The sequence below is a fragment of the Gouania willdenowi genome, chromosome 18, assembly GCF_900634775.1.
Source record: "Gouania willdenowi chromosome 18, fGouWil2.1, whole genome shotgun sequence".
In the NCBI taxonomy this organism is placed as follows: domain Eukaryota; kingdom Metazoa; phylum Chordata; class Actinopteri; order Blenniiformes; family Gobiesocidae; genus Gouania; species Gouania willdenowi.
Window position 1 is genome coordinate 7,229,085 of NC_041061.1, and position 20,196 is coordinate 7,249,280.

The 20,196-nt window shown below is 38.0% G+C and overlaps 2 protein-coding genes across 3 annotated transcripts; one reads left to right on the forward strand and one right to left on the reverse strand.

The window, feature by feature from the left end:
• Positions 1-4,517: 4,517 nt before the first annotated feature.
• haus3 (HAUS augmin-like complex, subunit 3) lies at positions 4,518-12,217 on the reverse strand. Of its 2 annotated transcripts, none has more exons than XM_028475075.1 (6): positions 11,908-12,217; positions 9,340-10,348; positions 7,756-7,965; positions 7,420-7,652; positions 6,030-6,315; positions 4,518-4,802 (listed from the first exon to the last, which is right to left on the reverse strand). In XM_028475075.1, the coding sequence occupies exons 2-6, from the start codon at positions 10,315-10,317 to the stop codon at positions 4,575-4,577; spliced, it is 1,935 nt and encodes a 644-aa protein (XP_028330876.1). In that variant the 5' UTR covers positions 10,318-10,348; positions 11,908-12,217; the 3' UTR covers positions 4,518-4,574. The 2 variants fall into 2 exon arrangements, with proteins under 2 accessions (XP_028330876.1, XP_028330877.1); XM_028475076.1 differs by having other exon boundaries at positions 9,340-10,326; positions 11,908-11,950.
• LOC114480693 (prostaglandin reductase 1-like) lies at positions 12,027-19,043 on the forward strand. The gene is made up of 9 exons (XM_028475077.1): positions 12,027-12,143; positions 13,628-13,753; positions 13,834-13,879; positions 13,943-14,002; positions 15,844-16,011; positions 17,714-17,987; positions 18,088-18,193; positions 18,598-18,716; positions 18,822-19,043. Exons 2-9 carry the CDS (start codon positions 13,648-13,650, stop codon positions 18,930-18,932), a joined length of 990 nt encoding a protein of 329 aa, XP_028330878.1. The 5' UTR covers positions 12,027-12,143; positions 13,628-13,647; the 3' UTR covers positions 18,933-19,043.
• The last annotated feature ends 1,153 nt before the right edge of the window (positions 19,044-20,196 follow it).

A 20,196-nucleotide genomic window follows, 5' to 3' on the forward strand; every position in this document is an offset into this window, starting at 1 on the left:
CCAGCTCAGTTTTTTGCAGGTCATACAATGACTTTTAAATAATTTCGAATTTCACGTTTTTAAGCAAGCACATAACAAAACAAGATAATGTGAACTAAGCAAATAAATCACCTGCTTGGGACTGTTGTCCACAGTTTATATATTGGCATCGGTACTTATTAAATAAACCATGAATAAATAAATGCATTTAAAAGAGTGAATTGATATTATTCAAATTAAACAAATCTAAAAATGATTTATTGTGCATTCAGCATTCTATCTGCAATAACAAAGAAGATGTTTTTCTGTCAGACGCACTTGATTGACTACTGAAATTGTAGTATTTGTAGCGCATACAATCGTGTGTCCTGTAACTATCTCTGATTGGCCAGCAGCCCAGGAAGGCAGTTCTCGGCAATTCTGATTGGTAAACATATATATCACTCAAATGACAAAGACGGAATAAAAAACCTCTAGCATCTGAGGTTACATTATCGCAGGTGTGAAAACCTTAAAACGATACGATTAAGGCTAATCGTTCAGCCTTAGTCAGTGCCTATAGTTTTATGTATGTCTATTTCTGTTGTCTACTCTGCTCAACTAACCACTCTTGCTCTTGTTTCTAACATGTTTCATAGACTTCACTTGTAATTAGCTGTAAAGCTTTAATCTGGTGCAACAAACCTCTACTGCTTTTTAGTTTTATGTTTGTTCTTTTCACCAAGTTTCTCCTATAAATATTAACGAGAAAGGCGTTGAAAGATTATCATGTGGTTCACTGACAGACCTTATATCCCTCCACTATCAAAACTCCGTTAACTTCACCAGTGTTGCACTGCATAGGTTCCATCAGAGATGGGCTACTGTTATCAAAGCAGGGGCCACAAAAATGTGAACCGAATTGCTTCAATAACTAATCCGAGCAATAACACAGGAGAGAACAAAAAATCATAACAATCTAATTGCGAAAATGGACATGGAATCGTCTGTAAACAGTCGCATTTACTGGTTCAATAAACGGAAAAGATTCAAATTCTGATGTAGCTAGTTATGATTTACAGTCTGCATAAACAGGACTGAATCATGACATAACCTAATCGCTAGAGCAGACATGGGCTCGTCTGTGAACGGTCGCATTTACAGGCCTTGGAATCGCTGTTAGTTTACCAATGAACGGGAAGAGATCTGTCATACAATAAGTGTTGACTAGGTCACTGGAAGTGAGGCCGAAGGCCAAGACAGGCTGACTTGATAATACTGTATCATGTTTTTCTGCAGTCAGTGTCTTCTCCTCGTCCTTCTCTCTCTGCTCTGTTTCAGGTGTCGTGAAGCTGATGATGGCAGTTCCTGCTCTGTGGTTCATGGCTCAACTAGTCTGAGACACTCTGATATTCTATCTCTCTATCCTGTTCTGTTGGTCCTTCTGTTCACTAACCACAACCAGTTGACGCAGATGGCTGCCACCTCTGAACCTGGTTCTGCTGGAGATTTCCACTGTCGCTAAATGCATGTTCATGTGGATCTTGTTGGGTTTTTTCTTTCTTATGAATTTTATATTTTGATAAGCGCATTGAGATGACCTTGTTGTAAATTTGCACTATACAAAGTTGAATTGAAATTCTAATTTTGTTGTTTGGTGCATTTTGTTAGTTTATGTTGTCAGTTTGTGCATTTTGGTTATTTTGATCATTGTTTTGTGTATTCGGAGTTATTCAGTATTTTAATTGTCATTTTGTGTGTGCTTTGAGTCATTTTTGCATATATTTTTATGAGTTGTTGGAGCCCTTTTGTGTACTATTTGTGTTTATGTATCTTTTGCGTGTTTGGAGTCATTTTGTGTGTTTTTATTGTGGTTAGACTCAATTTGTATATTTTACTTCTCTTTTTGTTGATTTCTGTATTGTTAGAGTCCTTTTGTATATTAATTGTGGTTTTGTGTGTGCTTGGACTAGAGTCATTTTGTCTGCTTTCATTTGGTGTTTTTTTTTTTAAATATCTTTCTGTAAATTTGGATGTGTTTGAGATTTTGCACAGCATAAAATTGAAGGCCGTATGTGGCCCTAGGGCCACCAGTTGCATATGCCGGGGGTTGACTAAAGACAGGATCACTCACAGCATACACACCTGCAGATTTTCTTATATCTTCACTGTTAGACTGTTGCAGTCCTGCAGCTCTTTGGTTATTAGTCTCACACCTTTTCTTTGGGGAACAATTGGAACCTTTTCCCATCTCCATCTCATTTCCAGCTCTTGCATCAAGGCCTTGACCATTGTCTTCATGGACTAGAGCAGTGGACTCAGACAGAAGCAGTGGATCTGATCCACTCACAGTCTGAGCCATTTGTGGAGAGAAGTCTGCGTCGCAGAGGGTGATTTTCTTTGGACTTCTTGAATGTCCTTCAGTGGCTTGAATATGAATGGTAGTTTGAATTTTATCTCCTGTGTCTTTATATTCTAACATATTCTCTTTCTTCCCAGGATTTCGAACTTTTGAGTCTGATGACTGGTTTACCTGGTCATCTTTCTGTGCAGGATATAGATGTCTTACTTCATGTGTGTTTGCCTTAAATATTGAAGTAACCTCTTCACTGGCATGACAGAGGTTTGTAAGACTCACACAGCGTGACACATCATCTTCCTCATTTCTCACAGAATCAATGTTTCCAGGGGTTTTCCTTTTGTATTCGGAAAATACGTAATCTGTCTTTTCAGGTGGTGTTCGACAGGATGACAATTGGGGCTCATTTTTCTCAGAGTTAAGCTGCTCTGTTGTTGGGAAAAGCATTTCATCAGGACCGTCCTCGTCTGGGGATACACTGAGGACGAAAGATGACTTGATTCCTGCAGAGGAGCTACAAAAAAAGGATAAAATACGGCAGAAAGATCTCATCACATCAGAGACTTTTACTTTTCTGATCCATTTAAATCTTCTCTGTATCAGTGTGTGCTTACTTTGCCCAGGGCGACGCTCGATATGCAGGAAGTCTCTGGGGTATTTGGATGCAAAGAGCAGCTTTGACTTTGTGCTGAGAGGGGAATTCAGCTTTGGAAAACTCTTCCTGACGAGTGTGTTCAGAGCTTTCCTGCGTGAACTGGTTGAGTTCTTTTACCTGAGACGTCAGCGTTTGAAATGAGGAATCCTGGCAGAAGGAAGAAGTGTAATCACCGTGGGACGACAGAGATGCCTGTGAGGACTGAGAACTTTGTGTCTCAGAAGAGTTTCGGTGGAGGACGGAGACAAAGGACCTGCGTCAAAATGCATTGGAGAAAGGATTTTGGAAGCTACAAACACTGCTCATCATGAGATCATAAAAATCAAGGACCCGCTTTACAAAACTGCGGCTTTTGAACACAATTATGGCATGTTTTTCACAACCATCATTAATATGTCACGATTTTATTCATTCAGACAACTTCAGGAAATTTACTTTAATCTCCTGACATGTTTGGACTGTCAACTGTCAGTCTTCCTCAAAGGCATCTGCCGATTGCTTTGATGTGTCCTTATGAGTACTTTCTGGGCATGAACAAACTGTCAGGCTGGCCACGCCTCCTATCAACCAATGGTCTCAGCAGGGAACATTTTTACTCTCCCACAGCAGGGACTCTCTTCTCCACACCCAAAAAGAACTAATAAGGGCACATCAAAGCGATAAGCAGACGCCTCTGAGGAAAACTGACAGTTGGCAGTTGAAACTTGTCAGATCAAAATAAATTTCATGGGGAAAAAAATGTGTCCGAATAAATGAAACATAACATATTATTAAAAAAGAAGACAAAATGAACTTGCTGGAATCACAACTACCATTATGTTTAAAACATTAAAAAAAAAACTGCATGGAAACCTAACTTATCCTAAACACACACTAATATCATTGTGACTCACCGATCCATGCATTCTTCCCTCCAAGTCGCTCTTTGACTGCTATCAAACCTCTCCACTGATGCAGACACACAGAAAGTGAAAGCTACTAAAAATACAGCACACTAGCCACACAGAGATTAAATCCCCATAAACAAAACCAAATCTTTAAATTATGGCTCTGATTTTACGGTCACAGGACATTCACTGTGACAAATCTTAATCTACAGAAAATATTTCCAACTTCTGCCCTGACTGACTTTGCCTGTTGTAACTGGAGTAGTTCTGGTTGCGTCTGGTTCGGAGGCTCTGAGAGCGCAGGGCGGCCAGGATCCTGAGGGCCGCCTGGGACAGGCCACCTGTGTACAGCCTGCTGTCAGACTGCTCCATCTCCATCTCCTCCCTAACTGAACAACTTCCTCTTCTAACAAAAACCTACACAGCAAAAAAGACATTTGATTTAATCAGGGTAACCTGAAGAATTTTTTTTATTATTTATTCAGATGATGTATATAAAGAATAACAAAGATTTAACAGTTTATTGTTGAAATAGATTATTGGAACCTTAGAGACATAAGACTGAACACAAAATAAACAGTACAAATATTAGTGCTTAGGAATTCAAATTGTGGTTATTCAACAGAAATCAAACACTTCAGTAAATCTCATCATCTTTTGTCTTTTTTTTTTCTCCGAGTGCTGCAAAAACTCGTCTCGTTTCAGCTTCCATGTTCTACTGCTGCCCTCGCTTTGCTGCCCTTTTTCCCTCCAAGTCTTCAACTATTTTCTGTAGCAGCCGAGGATCCAAGTGGAAGTAGACGTACAGCTCCCTCTCCCGCCTGAGGAGGGAGCTGCGCTCCAGCTGTGGCCGCTTAGATTTCACTTCCTCCAGGATTTCCTGCATCACTCGCTGCAAACTCTGCAGCTGAGACTCCACTTCCCGGAGCTTTACTGTCAACTCCTGTGGAGATAACAGATGAAAGAATGAGAAGGAGCAAAAACAATAATCTGTATAAAAAACTTCTTCCATCTCAAAATGTTCACATCATCATGCACCAAAGCAGTGGTTCTCAACCTTTTCAGCCTGCGACGTCTAAAATAAGGTGGTTGAACACAGACATAAACATTGAAGAACAGTCATGTGGAGACAGGGACATCTATAAGGGGGAATAAAGGGGAGAGCTTTTTGGGGTCCATCCATAAAGTCAGCAAAATTAAAAGGTATTTCGAATATTTATAGTCAGAAAGTAGACATGAATATGAAATTAATATTAATATCTGCATTCTCATCGTAAATACTTGTGTTGTTGTTGTCCCGTCTTTATATTTTATATATTCTACATTGTTGTGTTGTTGCTTTTGTAAATGTGTGGGACGGAGAAAATAGTGACAATAATGGGTCAATATGTGCAACAATAAGTGGGAAAAGTGGTGAAAAGGGTTTATAAGTGCAGAAAATGTAGTGAAAGTGGAAAAAATGTACAGGCATTGAAATTTGATGGAGACGTGGCAGAAATGGGAGTAATGTAGCAAAAATATGGCAGGAAAAAGTGATGAAAATAGGTTAAAATATGGCAAGTTTAGTGTAGTTGCAGAAAAAGGGTAAAAAGAAGCAAAAATGGGCTCAAGTTGTTAAAAAAAAAAAATCTTTGTTTTTTTAAGCATCTGGTGACCCCTTGTGGAAAGTGTTTATAAGTGCTGAAAATGTTTTGAAAGTGGAAAAAAAATTACAGAAAAGGCATTGAAATTTGATGAAGAAGTTAGAAAAATGGGAGTAAAGTAGTAAATGTGCATTAAAAGGAGCAAAAATATGGCAAGAAAAAGTCATGAAAACAGATTAAAAATTTTTTAAATATGGCAAGTATTGTGTAGTTGCAAAACATTTGTAAAAAATAAGCAAAAATGGGCTCAATTTTTTAATATATATGCCTTATTCTAAGTTTCATAAGGCATCTGGTGACCCCCTTCAAATGTTTCTCAGCCCCAAAATGGGGACCTGACCCCGAGGTTGAGAACCCCTGCACTAAAGCACTGAACAAAAGCACATACTGTTTGTGGATAAGCATGCACACTGTGCTACCAGCTTCCCTCGCCAACAGTGATTTGTAATAGAAAGTCAGACTCACAGCATGGCTTCTTATTGACTGCTTATGAAAACTGTGCATTGAACAACGTGAAACACACCCACCTGTGCGTTGGGGCAAAGATGGTCCAGGTCAGTGGTGGCCACTGGACGTACCTGTGGGCCTAAGACCAGCTGCTGTATCTGGGAGTACGTGGCCTGTTGGAGCGCCTGGCAGTCTTGGTTTAGGCGAGCTGCCGTGTAGCGCTGCTGACGCCAAGCGCCTGCCAGGGCTTCCCGGGTCAACCGGAGCTTACTTGCCAGATCGGAAGCCGCCTGATCCAGAGCCTTGTACGTCTGATACGGTTCGGAGCGGCTACGGTCTGAGTCGTGCTGCAGAAGCTGGAGCAGTCTGTGTAAAGAGAGTTAGAGACGGTGAGGAAATCTGTGGGCACATTAATTATAAGGCCAAAATTATATACACATTTGTTTCCCTTTCTATAGTATTAAATAGACCAAAAACAAGATTTCAAATTGCCATTTTGGCACTGAGATATTGAGTCCCACTTCCAGGCAGATGATACCAGTTTCTCTTTTCTTCATCTAGGTACTTATAATTTCAAAAGCGGAAGCTTCGTTCTGCCTCCTAATTTGGTGAATAGACTTCAGATATAGGGCCTACGATTTTCTGGATCAAGGAAAACGGACGAAAATGACAAAACTCACTTCCTGAAAGCAAAATGGCAACATTGTTATTATTTTAAAACAAAACCAAGTGGAAATTGCTATTTTTATCCCTGTAAACAGTTGGTCGGCGAGATGGAAATAACAATTCTCAAAATGTTATTATGAAATCTCACAACATGACTCAGAAATAGTTTGACAGAGACTAGATTTTCTTTATCATCATTATTATTATTATTATGTTTCTAGTTTATTTTTGGTTTTAACGCACCATTCACTAACTCAAATTCCTTGTATTGCCGAAAAACTCAACTAAAATAAAACTAATTCTGATTCTAAATCCTGACCTACATGTTTTGGAACAATATTACGATTGCCACAATATTTTTCCTTGTATGAAAATAGTACTAACACAAAAACAATAAATATCTAATTATCATCATTTTAGCTTTACAGTGATTTTTGAAGATACAGTAAATACATTCTTTCAAAACAAGTTCTTTTTAACCAAGGGCATCCTGATCTGATATTATTATGGTTTATCGGTCCATTATCAGCCAAAAATAACCAAAAACAAGTGCCGGATTATATCCGCCTGCATCTAAAATTTCTATATGGGTCAGTTAGTCTCATTCCTACTGTTGCTGACTATTGTTCTCTGCTTGAGTAATACCCCTTGATCAAGTCTTTTCTAACAGTTCACACTACAAAATAAGGTTTCAGCCAACAACCAAGGTTGCAATATTGGTATTGTGTCAAAAAAAAGTAGTATCATGACACCCCTATTTTAAACATTACTAAGTGTGCTTTTCATAAGTCTGTGAGCACTAACCTGCAGGAGGCCACGTCCTTGTAGCTGATGATGGGGTTGGGCCTGTGGTTGATCGCCAGGTCAGGGTGAGCTAGGGACTCCATCCTGAGGGAAGCAGCCTCGCCCTCCTTCACCAGTCTGCCGTTAACGTCTCCCAGCTGTTTCTGACATGTCCGCCATCGCCTCAGCTCCATCTCCTGGGCCAGGAGGATCAGGTCAAAGGACGCTTTCTGACGCAGGAGGAAGTCACGCACCTGCATGGGAGAGTTCACACGGCAAAGCGTCTTTATGAAAAAACATCTTACAAATCTAAATGTTACTTTTAATAATTCATTGGTAGTGCTGTAGGAAGCTGACCTGGTCCTGACTAGAGGTGTAGTAATCCTGCCTGGCGAGCTGCAGATCCAGGTCGCCTCTCACTACGGGCACGTTAAGCATCCTGGCCGACTCCCTGAGAGCAGTGGGTACTGGTCCGTGCATCAGGGCGTCCAGCTCCGCCATCACAGCCTGCAACTCTTTCCTGGATGAAACCTCACGAACGTGCAGGAAGGAGGATGAAGAAATGCTCTGGAAAGAGCAAAGAGAAGAGACTGTCAGGGTTGGGGTCAATTATAATTGTAATCACGTAATTGATCATTATTTACAATTATTACGCAACTATAAAATGTAAAAATGTGTATTTGTAATATCGTAGTCGAAATTGAGTTCTAATATTCAACTTTCTAATTATAAATGCCATGAAAGTTCTAGAAAAATTGTCAATTGTATTATAATGCTAAACTGGGGAATTATGCTACAGTTCTACACATACATAGTTAATTATTAAAATGTTTCATATCAAGCTTTCGCACATTCTATCATTTAATTTATTTTTTATTTTTTTCAAATCGACAAAAAAGGCTCAGACATCCACATCAAAAATATTAAAAACCATATTTTTATTGATTAGGAAGCCTAACCGGGTGAACAATAGATAGGAAAGAAATCAGATGATAAATATTAGTTTTTAGTGTATTTTACAGCTCATTTAAGACCTGTTGTCATAAAAAATGCTAACACAAAGCTAACACAAGAATATGTTTTGCTTGTATTAGGTTATTTGTGATTAATTGTAATTGAACTTTAGTAATTGAGAACGTAACTGTAATTGACTGAGGATAAAAAAAATAATTGTAATTAGAATCAATGCTGTCACTGTAATCATAATTGAACATGGATAATTGAAAATGCAATTGTAACTGAAAAATGTAATTGAACCCAACCCTTAACAGTAGTAATGGTTAGAAAACACAATGGTGAAAATTGAACTATTTGTTACTGTAATGGAGGAAAAGGGGCGGGACTTATAAGTTTATACTTCCACCCACTCCCTTTTGAACACAAAGTATGTGTATGCAGTAATATATGTAATTATTGTTTTGTTTTTCTTTCTGGAGTTAAGCCATCTGCAGCAAATCTTTTGTTTATTTTTATTATTGATACACCGATGTATCAGACGATTTTTGCGTTTTTTACGTGTATCGGCATTGGCTGATGCGAGCTGCTGCATTTGCCGATATTATTTACACAGCAGAAATATTTTAATTGTTCTGTTCGACATCACCAGTTTTTAATATTTGTTAAATATTTTTTACTTGTCGTCCGACCTCACTTTTGTTAATTTTTAATAAATGTTCCTTTTTAAAAAATTGAGACTCGTACCATTTTGTTATCATCATTGTGTAATTTTTATGATGTAAATTGAGGAAGAATAAGTAGTATCGGCTCCAAATATCGGCTCAAGAAAATCAGCAGTCCGTATCAGTCATCGGCTAAGGCTGATGGGAAAAAATCAGTATCGGCATCGGCACTAAAAAAATCCATATCCTATCCCTAATTTTAATATAGTTTCTTAAATTATTTCATTTTATAATCAGAGAGAAAACAAAGGCCTTCATTTACCTTGGTGTGAGAGTGTTTTTCTGAGAGCCAGTCCAGTCCGGCCCTCAAACTCTTCTCCTCTGCTGTTGCTTCCATCAGTTGGTGCTGGGCTACGATGTGAGACCACTGAAGTCTGGCCATCTCCGTCCTTCTGCGCTCCACCTGTCGCTCCTCCCGCCCTCCACCCTCATCCCCATCCTCTTCCTCTGCTCCACAACAACTCAGATCCATAACTTGGAGGCGCTCTGATGAGGAAGTCTCTATGATATCGGAGACATCCTGGAAGAAATGCTTCTGTGTGAACAGACCGAGTGTTTTGGTGTTGAGCGCTTCCTGTTGAAGGTAGGGATCCAAAGGCAGCTGAGAGATCAGACCAATGGGCTTTTCAGACAGTCTTTTTTCTTTTGGTTTGACGTCTGGTTCAACTGGGAGATATGAAGCTAGTCTGCTCACTTCGTCACTTAGGCTTTGTAACGCAGCATTGGTGTTGGCATTCTCAGCTCCGATAGACGCACTGGCTTCCTTTAGCTTACACGTAGCCGCGTCCAGCTCTGCAGCAAGACGCAGGTCCACGTCAGCGCGCATCGTGGCCACAGCCTGCAGCTTGTTGTGGCGCCGCTGCTTCAGCTCCTTCTCTTTTCGCAGCGCCTGGTGCTCCGCCTCCAGCTCCTCTAACGCTAAATCATCTTCAGATTCACACAGGGAGGACGAGGATGAAGAAGTCCCGCCACCGGCTGGAGGTCCGACAGATTTAAGCACCTCTCCCAGAGCTGCTTCGTCCAAGATGGGCTTGCCAGACTTCTGAAGTTCTTCAAAAGCTTGCGCCTCCTCCGGGGTGAGCACGTTGCACCGGTTCAGGGTTCGACACACAAAGCGCAAGAAGTGTACGTTCTCCGGGGCACAGTGGAACAGCCAATCAAACTCAGAGGGCTTCAGCGAGGCAACGCCGGGGTAACCAAGGCGGCCCAAGGCCTCCACAAACTGAGCACCATCTAGCATTTCTCACCACTGTTCCCACCAACACACAGAGCTAGTTATTCACACACCAGCACATGAAATAAAATAAAAGAATAAAAAAAAGAGAAAGGATTAGCGAAAGTGAAGTACATTTTTAATATATAGCTGTGATTATTTCAGGTTTTTCAGCTGTAGGTGCAAACAAACGGTCGTCAAAGTCACGTTTTATCTCCAGTTCAAGACGATTCTTCACTTCTCAGAACTAAAGACAAACATCATCAAGAAAAACTACAACATAATAAAGTCGCCTTAGCAAAGAAACTTTTATTAGTAAAACGGTTCATGCAAACTATAAAACTATAATTTCCAAACTAATCTGTCATATTTGGGTTGAACTTTTTCACTTCTGATACGATATGAATAGTGCAACCTTTAGGATTGGCCGAAACCGGTTCCAATGTAAGAATATTCTACATTCTACAAATGAATACTATATTTTTAAAAATAAGAAAACCCTGAAAAAGAACTTCAATAAATCTACTTTTTGAAAATATATATAATAAAGTGGAAAAATAACCACAAATTTAACTTAAACATGTTCTACAATTGATTTTTTTTTTTTGAAGACCCTGAAAAATAACCTTTAAAATATCCAATTGAAAAAAAAAAATAATAATTTATCGGAATCCTTATTTTGCTGATATCTGACCAATATCCGATATCAATTTTGGATCAGGATCCCCTTAGTAAGGGCAACAAAAAAAAAAAAAAAAGCATTTCAAATGTATATTAAAAAAAACTTAACCGTAAGAAAAAAATTCACAGGTGATTATAGGATATTTTTTTGTAAAAGAAAAAAAACCTTATGGATTACTCCAAACAGCTGCACCACAAATACACACCTGTCCAATAACACATCATGGTGAATAAGAATGACAGTTAAGAGAAATGTGTATGAATAAATTGTTTTAAAAGTCGGTGATGTTACATAAATATTATATATCAGTTTCTAGACTAAGTTGTAAGCACCATTTTATCTTTTACATCAACAAAACTTTCAAAAAGGAGGTAAAATGTAATTTTGTTGGCAGAAATAGTCTTAAACAATCACATCTCTTCTTCATTTCATAAGTTAACAGTATATTGATTATTGTTGTGATGTTATGTCCCCACTTACATATACATACATTTTTTTTTTAATCTCTAATGTAGGTGCTGCTGTAATAAAATGTCTACTATTTATTAAAGTTTTCTATCACTGGCTTTCATTAGTAAATGCAGATTTATTTAGGTTGTGATGGATGACAATTCAGAAAACTACTCCTCATGTCTTTATACAAAGCTATAAATGTTTCCTTCTACTCTTTACAGTTATCAAAACTTCACAAAGGTATTAAGGAATGTATTTCATCTTAAAAATGAGTTCTAAGTTATGTTTTATGAATATTTCAAAGTGTCTTTAGCTTGTTTTGAACACATTAGTAAGCTAGCACATGTAAACAATTAACAAAAGTCAGTGAAGCTGAAAAGGATAAAACACACAGACGGATGTAACACAGAAAACATGCCGGTTTTCGTCTATTCCGCCCGATAAAAGAGAGTAAATGCATAAACTTTGGCCAAAATACTCACAGTTTAACTCTTAGCCGCTCATTAACGTCCTCCTCTCCCCGCGCCAAAACGTACAAACAAAAACTACGTCGTTACGTCTGACGTAATTACGCCCTGCGTGAACTTTCTAGCCAATCATATGCGACGACAGACGTTTAGTCCCGCCCTCTCCGTTCTCACGCCTTTATAGGTTGTCACGTTGCTCTACTCTAGCCCACTTCTGCCGTTTCTGAACAAAAAGAGACAAAACACAGAAGGTAAGTCTTTATAGAAACCTTATAAAGTTATTTATGATTATAAGTTATATTGTGTCTTATTGTAGCGGTTCAAGTTAATTAGAGAAAGTTTAGCTAGCTCAGCTATGTTTTTTGAGTGTCTAAAAAAGACAAATTGATGTACATCATGTTATAACTAAATCTGCTTAACGCATTAGGGTATGCATTGGTGTTTATTTGTAATTGTGTTGTATTATTTGAATTTCATTGTCCCTGCTGAGTTTTATTGTTTGAAGAAATGTGTTCTGCGCATAATTTATATCAGGAGATAAAATTAGTTCTTCAATAGATTTTATTTTTGCAAAACAATAGGACACACAAAGCTGATGGTGGGGGAAAAGATGGAAAAATCTCCTTAAGTCTGTTAATAAATTCAGGTAACAAATAGAATTATTTTGTAGAACAAGAAAGAAACAAGGACATATTTTTGTCAGGAACTAGTTTTATTATTATTATTATTATTATTATTTCAATTTCATTTTTTAGGGATTGTCTTATTTGTCTGCATTTTATGCCAAAAAGAGGCTTTTGATCTCTTCTTAGGGAAATAGTAAATTTACATTTCCATCAAATGCACAAAAAAAGTAGTGGAAATTAAGGTGAAACCAAAAGTGAAAGATGTTAAAGAAATGTAATTGTAACAATACTTGTGGAATCAAAATAATTTTCTGTCTTATTGCATAGATCAGCGATTCTCATACTTGTTTAACTCAAGTACCCCCTTTGTCCGACGACAAAATTTTGCTCATAATACTATAAAAAATTAACGAGAGTTAACACATTTTAAAGAATCTCGTTTTGTAAATAAGTGGAATTAAACAGTATATAGTGCAGTGTTTTTCAACCTTGGGGTGCCTGGAATTCAAATGAGGTCGCCTGAAATATCTCGTAATTGTTTCTTTTTTTTTAAATCATTTATAAAAAAAAAAACTTTTTTTAATCATTTTTTCTAAATGAAACACAACACAATCTTTAACAACTCTACTTTCCCTTTGTCAAATATAAATATAGTTCAAATAAAATATTCTAATCAATATAATTTCCATCATCATTATTATAAATATAATTTTTAACCAAAAATACACATTTAAAGTCCCCATATTTTTCATGCTTTTTTGTTAATTTTCCACTCTCTCAAGTATCCTCTGTAGTGCCACCGCGTACACCTAGGGGTACACGTACCCCCATTTGACAAACACTGGCATAGAGGAGTGCATTTCTGCATCCAAAAGCAAGTGACTTGATTTTATCTGTAAATGTAAATAATGAAAATCATCAACGTAACTGTATGTCCTTTGTTAGTGTTAATTAGGCTGCGAACTGGAAATTTGCACAATTCTAGAATAAATAGGTGATTTTATGCCTGATGATGAGAGTGCAGAAGTAAGAGTTTATGATCAACAAGTGTCATGTCGCAGCATAAATGTTATTCTTGTATTTCTTTTGGCAATAAATCCATTTCACAGTCATCCCAAATCCAGGAATCATGGTCCAGGCAAAGACGTGGATTCTGACCAAACACTTTGAGGGTTTCCCAAAGAACAGCGACTTTGAGCTGAAGGTTGAGGAGCTCCCTGAGCTCAAAGATGGAGGTCGGACAGCTTTGCTTATTCAATCTGCTGCTACATTTGTCTTCCTCTCCATGTAAACACTGCAGGCTTTCTGCTTTCAGAGGTGCTGCTGGAAGCCGTGTTTCTCAGCGTGGACCCATACATGAGGCCAGTATCTCCGAAACAAAGCTGGAGGAAATTAGATGTTATATAACTTTTTGTTCTCTGCAGGCCATTCAGCAGAGTGCGCATGAACGAAGGGGAGGTGATGATTGGAACTCAAGTAGCAAAGTAAGAAGAAAAACCCCTGAAATGGCTTTAATCTGCCACCATGACTGAAGTACACAAAGTCAGAAAAGGACAAACAAACACAAAGCCTTTGATTCATGCTTGTAAGGATAAAAGTATGTGATCTGTGTCCAGGGAAATGTTTTTTTTCTTCTGTTGGACTAATAAGATGGTCACAGCCTCAGTGGAATCCCTTTGAACGCCACATGTTTAGCGTTATTCTGTTGGAAGCCACAGTGGATCAACAACATGTGACTCAGAGTGTCATTACAACCCATAATCCAAAGGGCAAAATACTTTTGACCAAAATGAGTTCATAGTGTAACAAATGTGACAGTGGAGTTTTTGTAACCCCAAAAACAAATATACAAAAATACACAATTATTTGTGCACATAGTGATGTAACCAGTAGGGTTGGGATGATATATCACAATACTTGGGTGTTGATTCCAGATGTTTTGCAATTCAACAGAAAAGATTATCTCGCTTTTTTTTTTTTTTTTTTTCATTATCCAAAACCATCAGTTATATCAAACGCTATTTCCAAAAAACAATGCACATCACAACTTATTATCCCCCGCCAAGTGTGGAAGGGGGATATAGGTTTGAGCTTGTCCGTCCATCCGTCTGAGTTAAAGGGGACAGCTTTTCTCAAAAACCATTTAAGATAGGATATCCAAATGTGGTGTGTGCCTTCAGGGTATCAATACCTTGATGGAGTTTGAAAATGAGAAGCGCACAATTATTTTTTCCAGAGTTATTGCCCTTGTTCTGTTTCTTTGGACTCTGTTCGAGGTGTCTTCAAAGGGGACAGCTTTTCTCAGAAACCGTTTAAAGATGGGATAACCAAATTCGGTGTGTGGCTTCAGGGTATCAATACCTTGATGGAGTTCGAAAATGAGAAGTACACAAATATTTTTTTCTGGAGTTATTGCTCCTGTGGCATTTTTTTTTTATTCTGTTTGAGGTATTTTCAAAGCGGACAGCTTTTCTTAGAAAAAGTTTAAGATAGTAATTTTATATTGTGATGTGACAACATCTTATGTATTCATCTAAGTTAGATTTAAGAAAAGGTTGTGAGTTATAATGACAACAAATCTGGTGGGGGATGTTGATGACTATGTCTTCTTGTTTAAACTGTGCATGAAAGTGCACTACTCATAGGGCCCAATTCTATCGTTTGCACTTCAGCGCATTTTAACATGCCTGCAGTTACACGCGTGTTCTCCGGTCCAGGCTCCTGACAGGCCCACCGCTCGTAAATAGACTTAACGCGCATAAGTCTTTGAAGGAATCGCAGAACATGGAGTTCCACTTGTAAATGTTATTAACATCTGTAAAAATGATAAAGCGCAATTTTAATTTGAAAGCCTTTTGTTGAAGAACAATGTGGATTTGATGAGATTTAGTCACTGCATCTGAACTGTTTCAGGTTTCCGTCCTGTAAGTTTCACCAACCTCTGCATAGATGACAGCTTGTTAATAATTATAATGAAATAGATTTTGTCCCGTCTTGAACTGGTAAATTAACATATTAGAAATGCTGAAAATCAATCATTTGGCATGCTTGTACTGCCCCGCCCTTTTTTTTTTAACTTTTTACTTACTCACATGAATAAATAGAGCCCTTAGTGTTAACCAATGATCACATATGTAGAAGTGGAAAAAAAAAAAAAAAAAAATTATTTTTGAAAAATCAATTCTAAGGCGAAATATGGATTTATTTATTTATTTTTTTCATATCGTCCCATACCAAAATTTGCAATATATGATGTATTGATATTTTTCCTACCCTTTAGTAACCAGTGTGTAACTTGTGTGTTTGTACCTTTAATTTCCTGCAGAGTGACCCAGAGTAAAAACCCAGCGTTTCCTGTAGGAAGTCACGTTGTGAGTCGCGGTGGTTGGAGAACTCACTCCATCTCCAATGGTTCTGATCTGGTTCCCATCATGGCCGACTGGCCTCGTGAAATGTCTTTGTCGCTGGCCCTGGGCACCATCGGCATGCCTGGGTGAGGAGGATGTTCGTTAGTAGAGATGGGACTAAAGGAGATCTTTTACCTCAAACTTACTTCACATCATTTAGTACACATTTACAAATAAGTCAGAATAAATCTGTGGCGATAACAGATTTAAGGTCCTGTAATTATAGATACACTGTACAATATATCAGAAAAGTTATATTGCCAATTATAGTTTTATAACAATACAAGAAATGTGACTTAAAATTAATTTTTTCACAACATCCACGAATTATATTTTATAACTAATGAATATATATACAGTATAGTGCAGGTAATATTGTTGATTGATCCGTCCGTAATAGGAGCATCCAAAGTGCCTCCTTTATTATGTTGTTGACATGTGTTAATAAGCAGTCATCTCCATGGCAACAACAATGCTCTAATAAAGTGTTTGTTTTGTAATTCATAGTTTAACATTTTCTCATAATAGATCAGTTGGAAGTCTTACAGGAAATTTGCATCCATGTTGTCAGTTTTCCATCAAATTGAATAGTTTAAACAGTAGAGATTTCAAAATAAAAGCCTGTAGAGACGAATCAAACACTGTCCTTAAATTTTTTTTCACAGCCAAGGGTTTGACCCCTCCGTCTTATATAACTGTTTTCCATCATGTTTATGTCAGACATTTAAATTGAATCAAGCCATATTGTTTTTGTCCTTTTTTTAGATATTGCCATTAAATAAATGCATTTATTTTGTTGCATAATTGTGACCATCACCAGTCCTCCCTAAGGAAGGGTGGAAAAAAAAAAAAGTTGTTAAAGAGCAAATATAAAAAGAGAGGGCAGTGCTACTGTTACACCTTAATGAGAGGGAAAGGGGCAGGGAAGAGGGAGTAAGGGTAGGGCAATGGAAGGGATGGGGAAGAGTTGACGATTTTAAGTTGAAAGTCCAATGTGATGTTACTGTTGTGCATATTGTGCTTTTTGTGTTGTATTTTGCTTATTGTGTTGTCAAACCATAATCACTTTTTGTCCTTAAACAAGTTCATTAAGCAGATGTGCTCCAACAGATTTAATTTTAAATTATAAAAGCATGTGTTGTAGTCAAAAACCATCCAAAAATTGTAATATTTAATAATACTATGCTCAATTAAAAAAAAAAAAGGGGGGGGGGGGGCATTTACTTTAATGTCGAGTACAAAACCAAGTTAGTCAAATTAAATTAAGGTGTTTTATTATAAGGTTTTATTTACTCAGACAACTGTTCCTCAGGAAATCCACTTTGATCTCCTGACATGTTTCGACTGTTAATTGCCAGTCTTCGTCAAGGCATCTTTCCTTGACTTCCGTGTAGTAATTCCAGCAAGAATTTTTTTTGTCTTCTTTTTGAATAATATTATTCCAAAATAATCTCAAGGAAACATCAAAGCGAGCAGGAGATCAAAGTGGATTTCCTAAGGAACTGTTGTCTGAATAAATGAAACCTTAACATATTATTAAAAAATAATCTTGCCGGAATTAAGATGCAATTTAATAAAGCGTTTACGTTTTTGTACTGAGAGGAAATGACACCAAGGCCTTTTTTAAATTATCTAAACACATTAATTTGTCTTCTTGAGGGAAAATAACAAGTCTGAATGCTCCAGATGTTTTGTTATGTTATAGAGCAGACCGATAAACAAGTTGTAGATAGTTTATTTACCCTAAGAAGGTCACAGAGCGTCCACTTTCCATCCTCCTCTCCACAGACTCACTGCTCTCTACGGCCTAGAGGAAATCCTGGCTCTGCAGAAAGGCGAGACGCTGCTGGTGAACGCTGCGGCCGGAGCGGTGGGCTCCGTCGTTGGGCAGATCGCTAAGATCAAAGGCTGTAAGGTGGTGGGATCAACGGGGTCCGACGCCAAAGTGGCTTTTCTCAAAGAGCTGGGCTTCGACCAGGCTTTCAACTACAAAACCGTGAGTTCTCTGGAGGAAGCCCTGAAGACGGCGTCTCCTGAGGGATACGACTGCTTCTTTGAGAACGTGAGCGATCAATCGCGCTGACGCCACAGCTTTATAATCGTCCTGTTCAGGTTTGTTCGTCTTCCTTTTCATGAGCCTTGTTTTGTTTTTGTTATTGCAGGTGGGAGGTCCTTTTTCAACAGTTGCTCTGCAGCAGATGAAGAAGTTTGGGAGAATTGCTGTGTGTGGAAGCATTTCCATTTACAACGACATCACATCACAGACTGGTATTCTTTCACATTTTATAAAACATTTCATCTGTTAATCTGCATTTAACAGTATCTTAGTACTCTAGTGTTATAAAGGGGTTTATTTGTGGGTGCAAAGTAAAACAGCGTGTGTGATTTCTCTGGTTTAAATGTATGGGATATGTGCATGAGAAATGGATAAATAAAGTTTGCTTTGAACCAAACTGCAGGCAATTTCAAAGTATGAGCTCTGTCTGTCCCTGAACAGCAGAGATAGTGGAGCCACAGACAGACAACGATTCCTTGCTTTAATAGATAGACGTAAGCAAACTTGACTAAATCCTGCAAGCATTAAGGTCTTTTTCCCACTAGAGGGCGATGTCATGCTAAAGTTGGTTATTGCTTGGTGAATCTTAACCCTTTCACCTGTTTGTTGCTCTCAGGGCCATTCCCCCACCTCACCATGATCTTCAAGGAACTAAAGATGGAGGGATTCATGCAAAGCAGGTTTGAGCACAAGCATCCGGAATCCCTGAAGAGACTGATGGCGTGGGTGAAAGAGGTACTAATCTGCTTTCTTTTATTAACCATTTTTTTAGATTTAAAGCACAAACATTTAACCGTCACTTTGCCTTTTCGTTTATGTCCTTTGATCTTTTCCCTGCAGGGTAAGCTGCGTTCTCAGGAGCACGTCACCAAAGGCTTTGAGAACATGCCGGCGGCGTTTATGGGATTACTGCACGGAGAAAACATCGGCAAGGCCATCGTCGCCATCTGAAGATTCAACAGTGAACCCTCAACCATGATAGTGTTACGTTAGCATGTCTGTAGCTTTTTCCAATGTTTCTGTATTTAGTGAAATGTAATAAAAGAAGGAAGTGTTTTGAAATGTTCTCTTGATTCATTTAGGGCAGTAGTTGTCAACCTTTTTAACTTGCGACCCCCAAAATAAAGGTTCCAGAGCCCAGGGACCCCCACAGTACCTGAAGGTGGTTGGACACAGACATGTGTAGATGGGGCCTTCTATAAGGGGGAAAAAAGGGGAGAGCTTTTTGGGGCCCATCCATAAAAATATAAATCCTTGTTTTAATCAGCAATAAAATGGGTTAAAAATGGTGGAAAAAGTGGTGAAATGGGATTTTAAAAACCACAAAAATTGGTTAAAAGTTGCAATTAAAAATGGGTTCAAAGGGTCAATATTGCAAAGTGGCAGAAATGGGGGGACCATAGCAACAATTGGTTTAAACTGGCAAAAAAATGGGCATGACTAATCATGAATGTGGCTAAATTGGCAACAAAAAAAAATAAGCATGAAATATGGTGAAAAGAGATTAAAAGTGACAATAACGAGTCAACATATGTGACATTAGGTGGGAAAGTGGTGGAAAGGATTTATAAGTGTTGAAAGTGGAAAAAATGTGCAGAAAAGGCATTGGAATTTGATGGAGACATAAGATACTTTGGAGTAATGTAGCAAATGCATCAAAAGGACAAAAATAGAATAATGGCAAGAAAAAGTGATGAAAATAGGTTGAAATATGGCAAGTTTGGTGTAGTTGCTGACAAAGGGTGAAAATAAGCAAAAGTGGGCTTAAATTGTTGGAAAAATATGACATATTTTGTCTCGAGTATGTAACACGTGCGCTGTCTTGTTGAAAACCTGACGTGTCACATTCATGAGGAAAATGACAAACGGTAACGCAGTGATTTGGATAAGTAACTTTAAACTGATGACTGGTTTTGGTAATAGTACTGCATTAATAACAAAGTTTTATTATTCAGCTTTAGAGCGATCATATAAAGGAAAGTGCTTTCATGTGTTGGGTTGTGTCCTGTTTTAAGAGCTTTACTGCAGCTTTCGTGAGAATTTAAAAAGGCTGTTTATAATGACTTCAGTCGGCCATAATAAAAGTCTAAAGGCCTAAATGTAGAGGAGAGAATAATTTAGTTTAACACTCAATGTTAAGAAAAACATCAAAGAGAAATACAGAAAGGCATACTGTTCCCTCCCATTGTCAGTCAAGCATTATGATTTTGTAAAA

Coding starts and splice junctions, on each gene's coding strand:
- LOC114480693 (XM_028475077.1), top strand. CDS start 13,648: ATGGTCCAGGCAAAGACGTGGATTCTGACCAAACACTTTGAGGGTTTC. Junction 18,194..18,597: donor CGACATCACATCACAGACTG/GTATTCTTTCAC, acceptor TGTTGCTCTCAG/GGCCATTCCCCCACCTCACC. Junction 18,717..18,821: donor TGATGGCGTGGGTGAAAGAG/GTACTAATCTGC, acceptor TTTTCCCTGCAG/GGTAAGCTGCGTTCTCAGGA.
- haus3 (XM_028475075.1), bottom strand. CDS start 10,317: ATGCTAGATGGTGCTCAGTTTGTGGAGGCCTTGGGCCGCCTTGGTTAC. Junction 7,653..7,755: donor ACACCTCTAGTCAGGACCAG/GTCAGCTTCCTA, acceptor TCTCCCATGCAG/GTGCGTGACTTCCTCCTGCG. Junction 6,316..7,419: donor AAGGACGTGGCCTCCTGCAG/GTTAGTGCTCAC, acceptor CTCTTTACACAG/ACTGCTCCAGCTTCTGCAGC.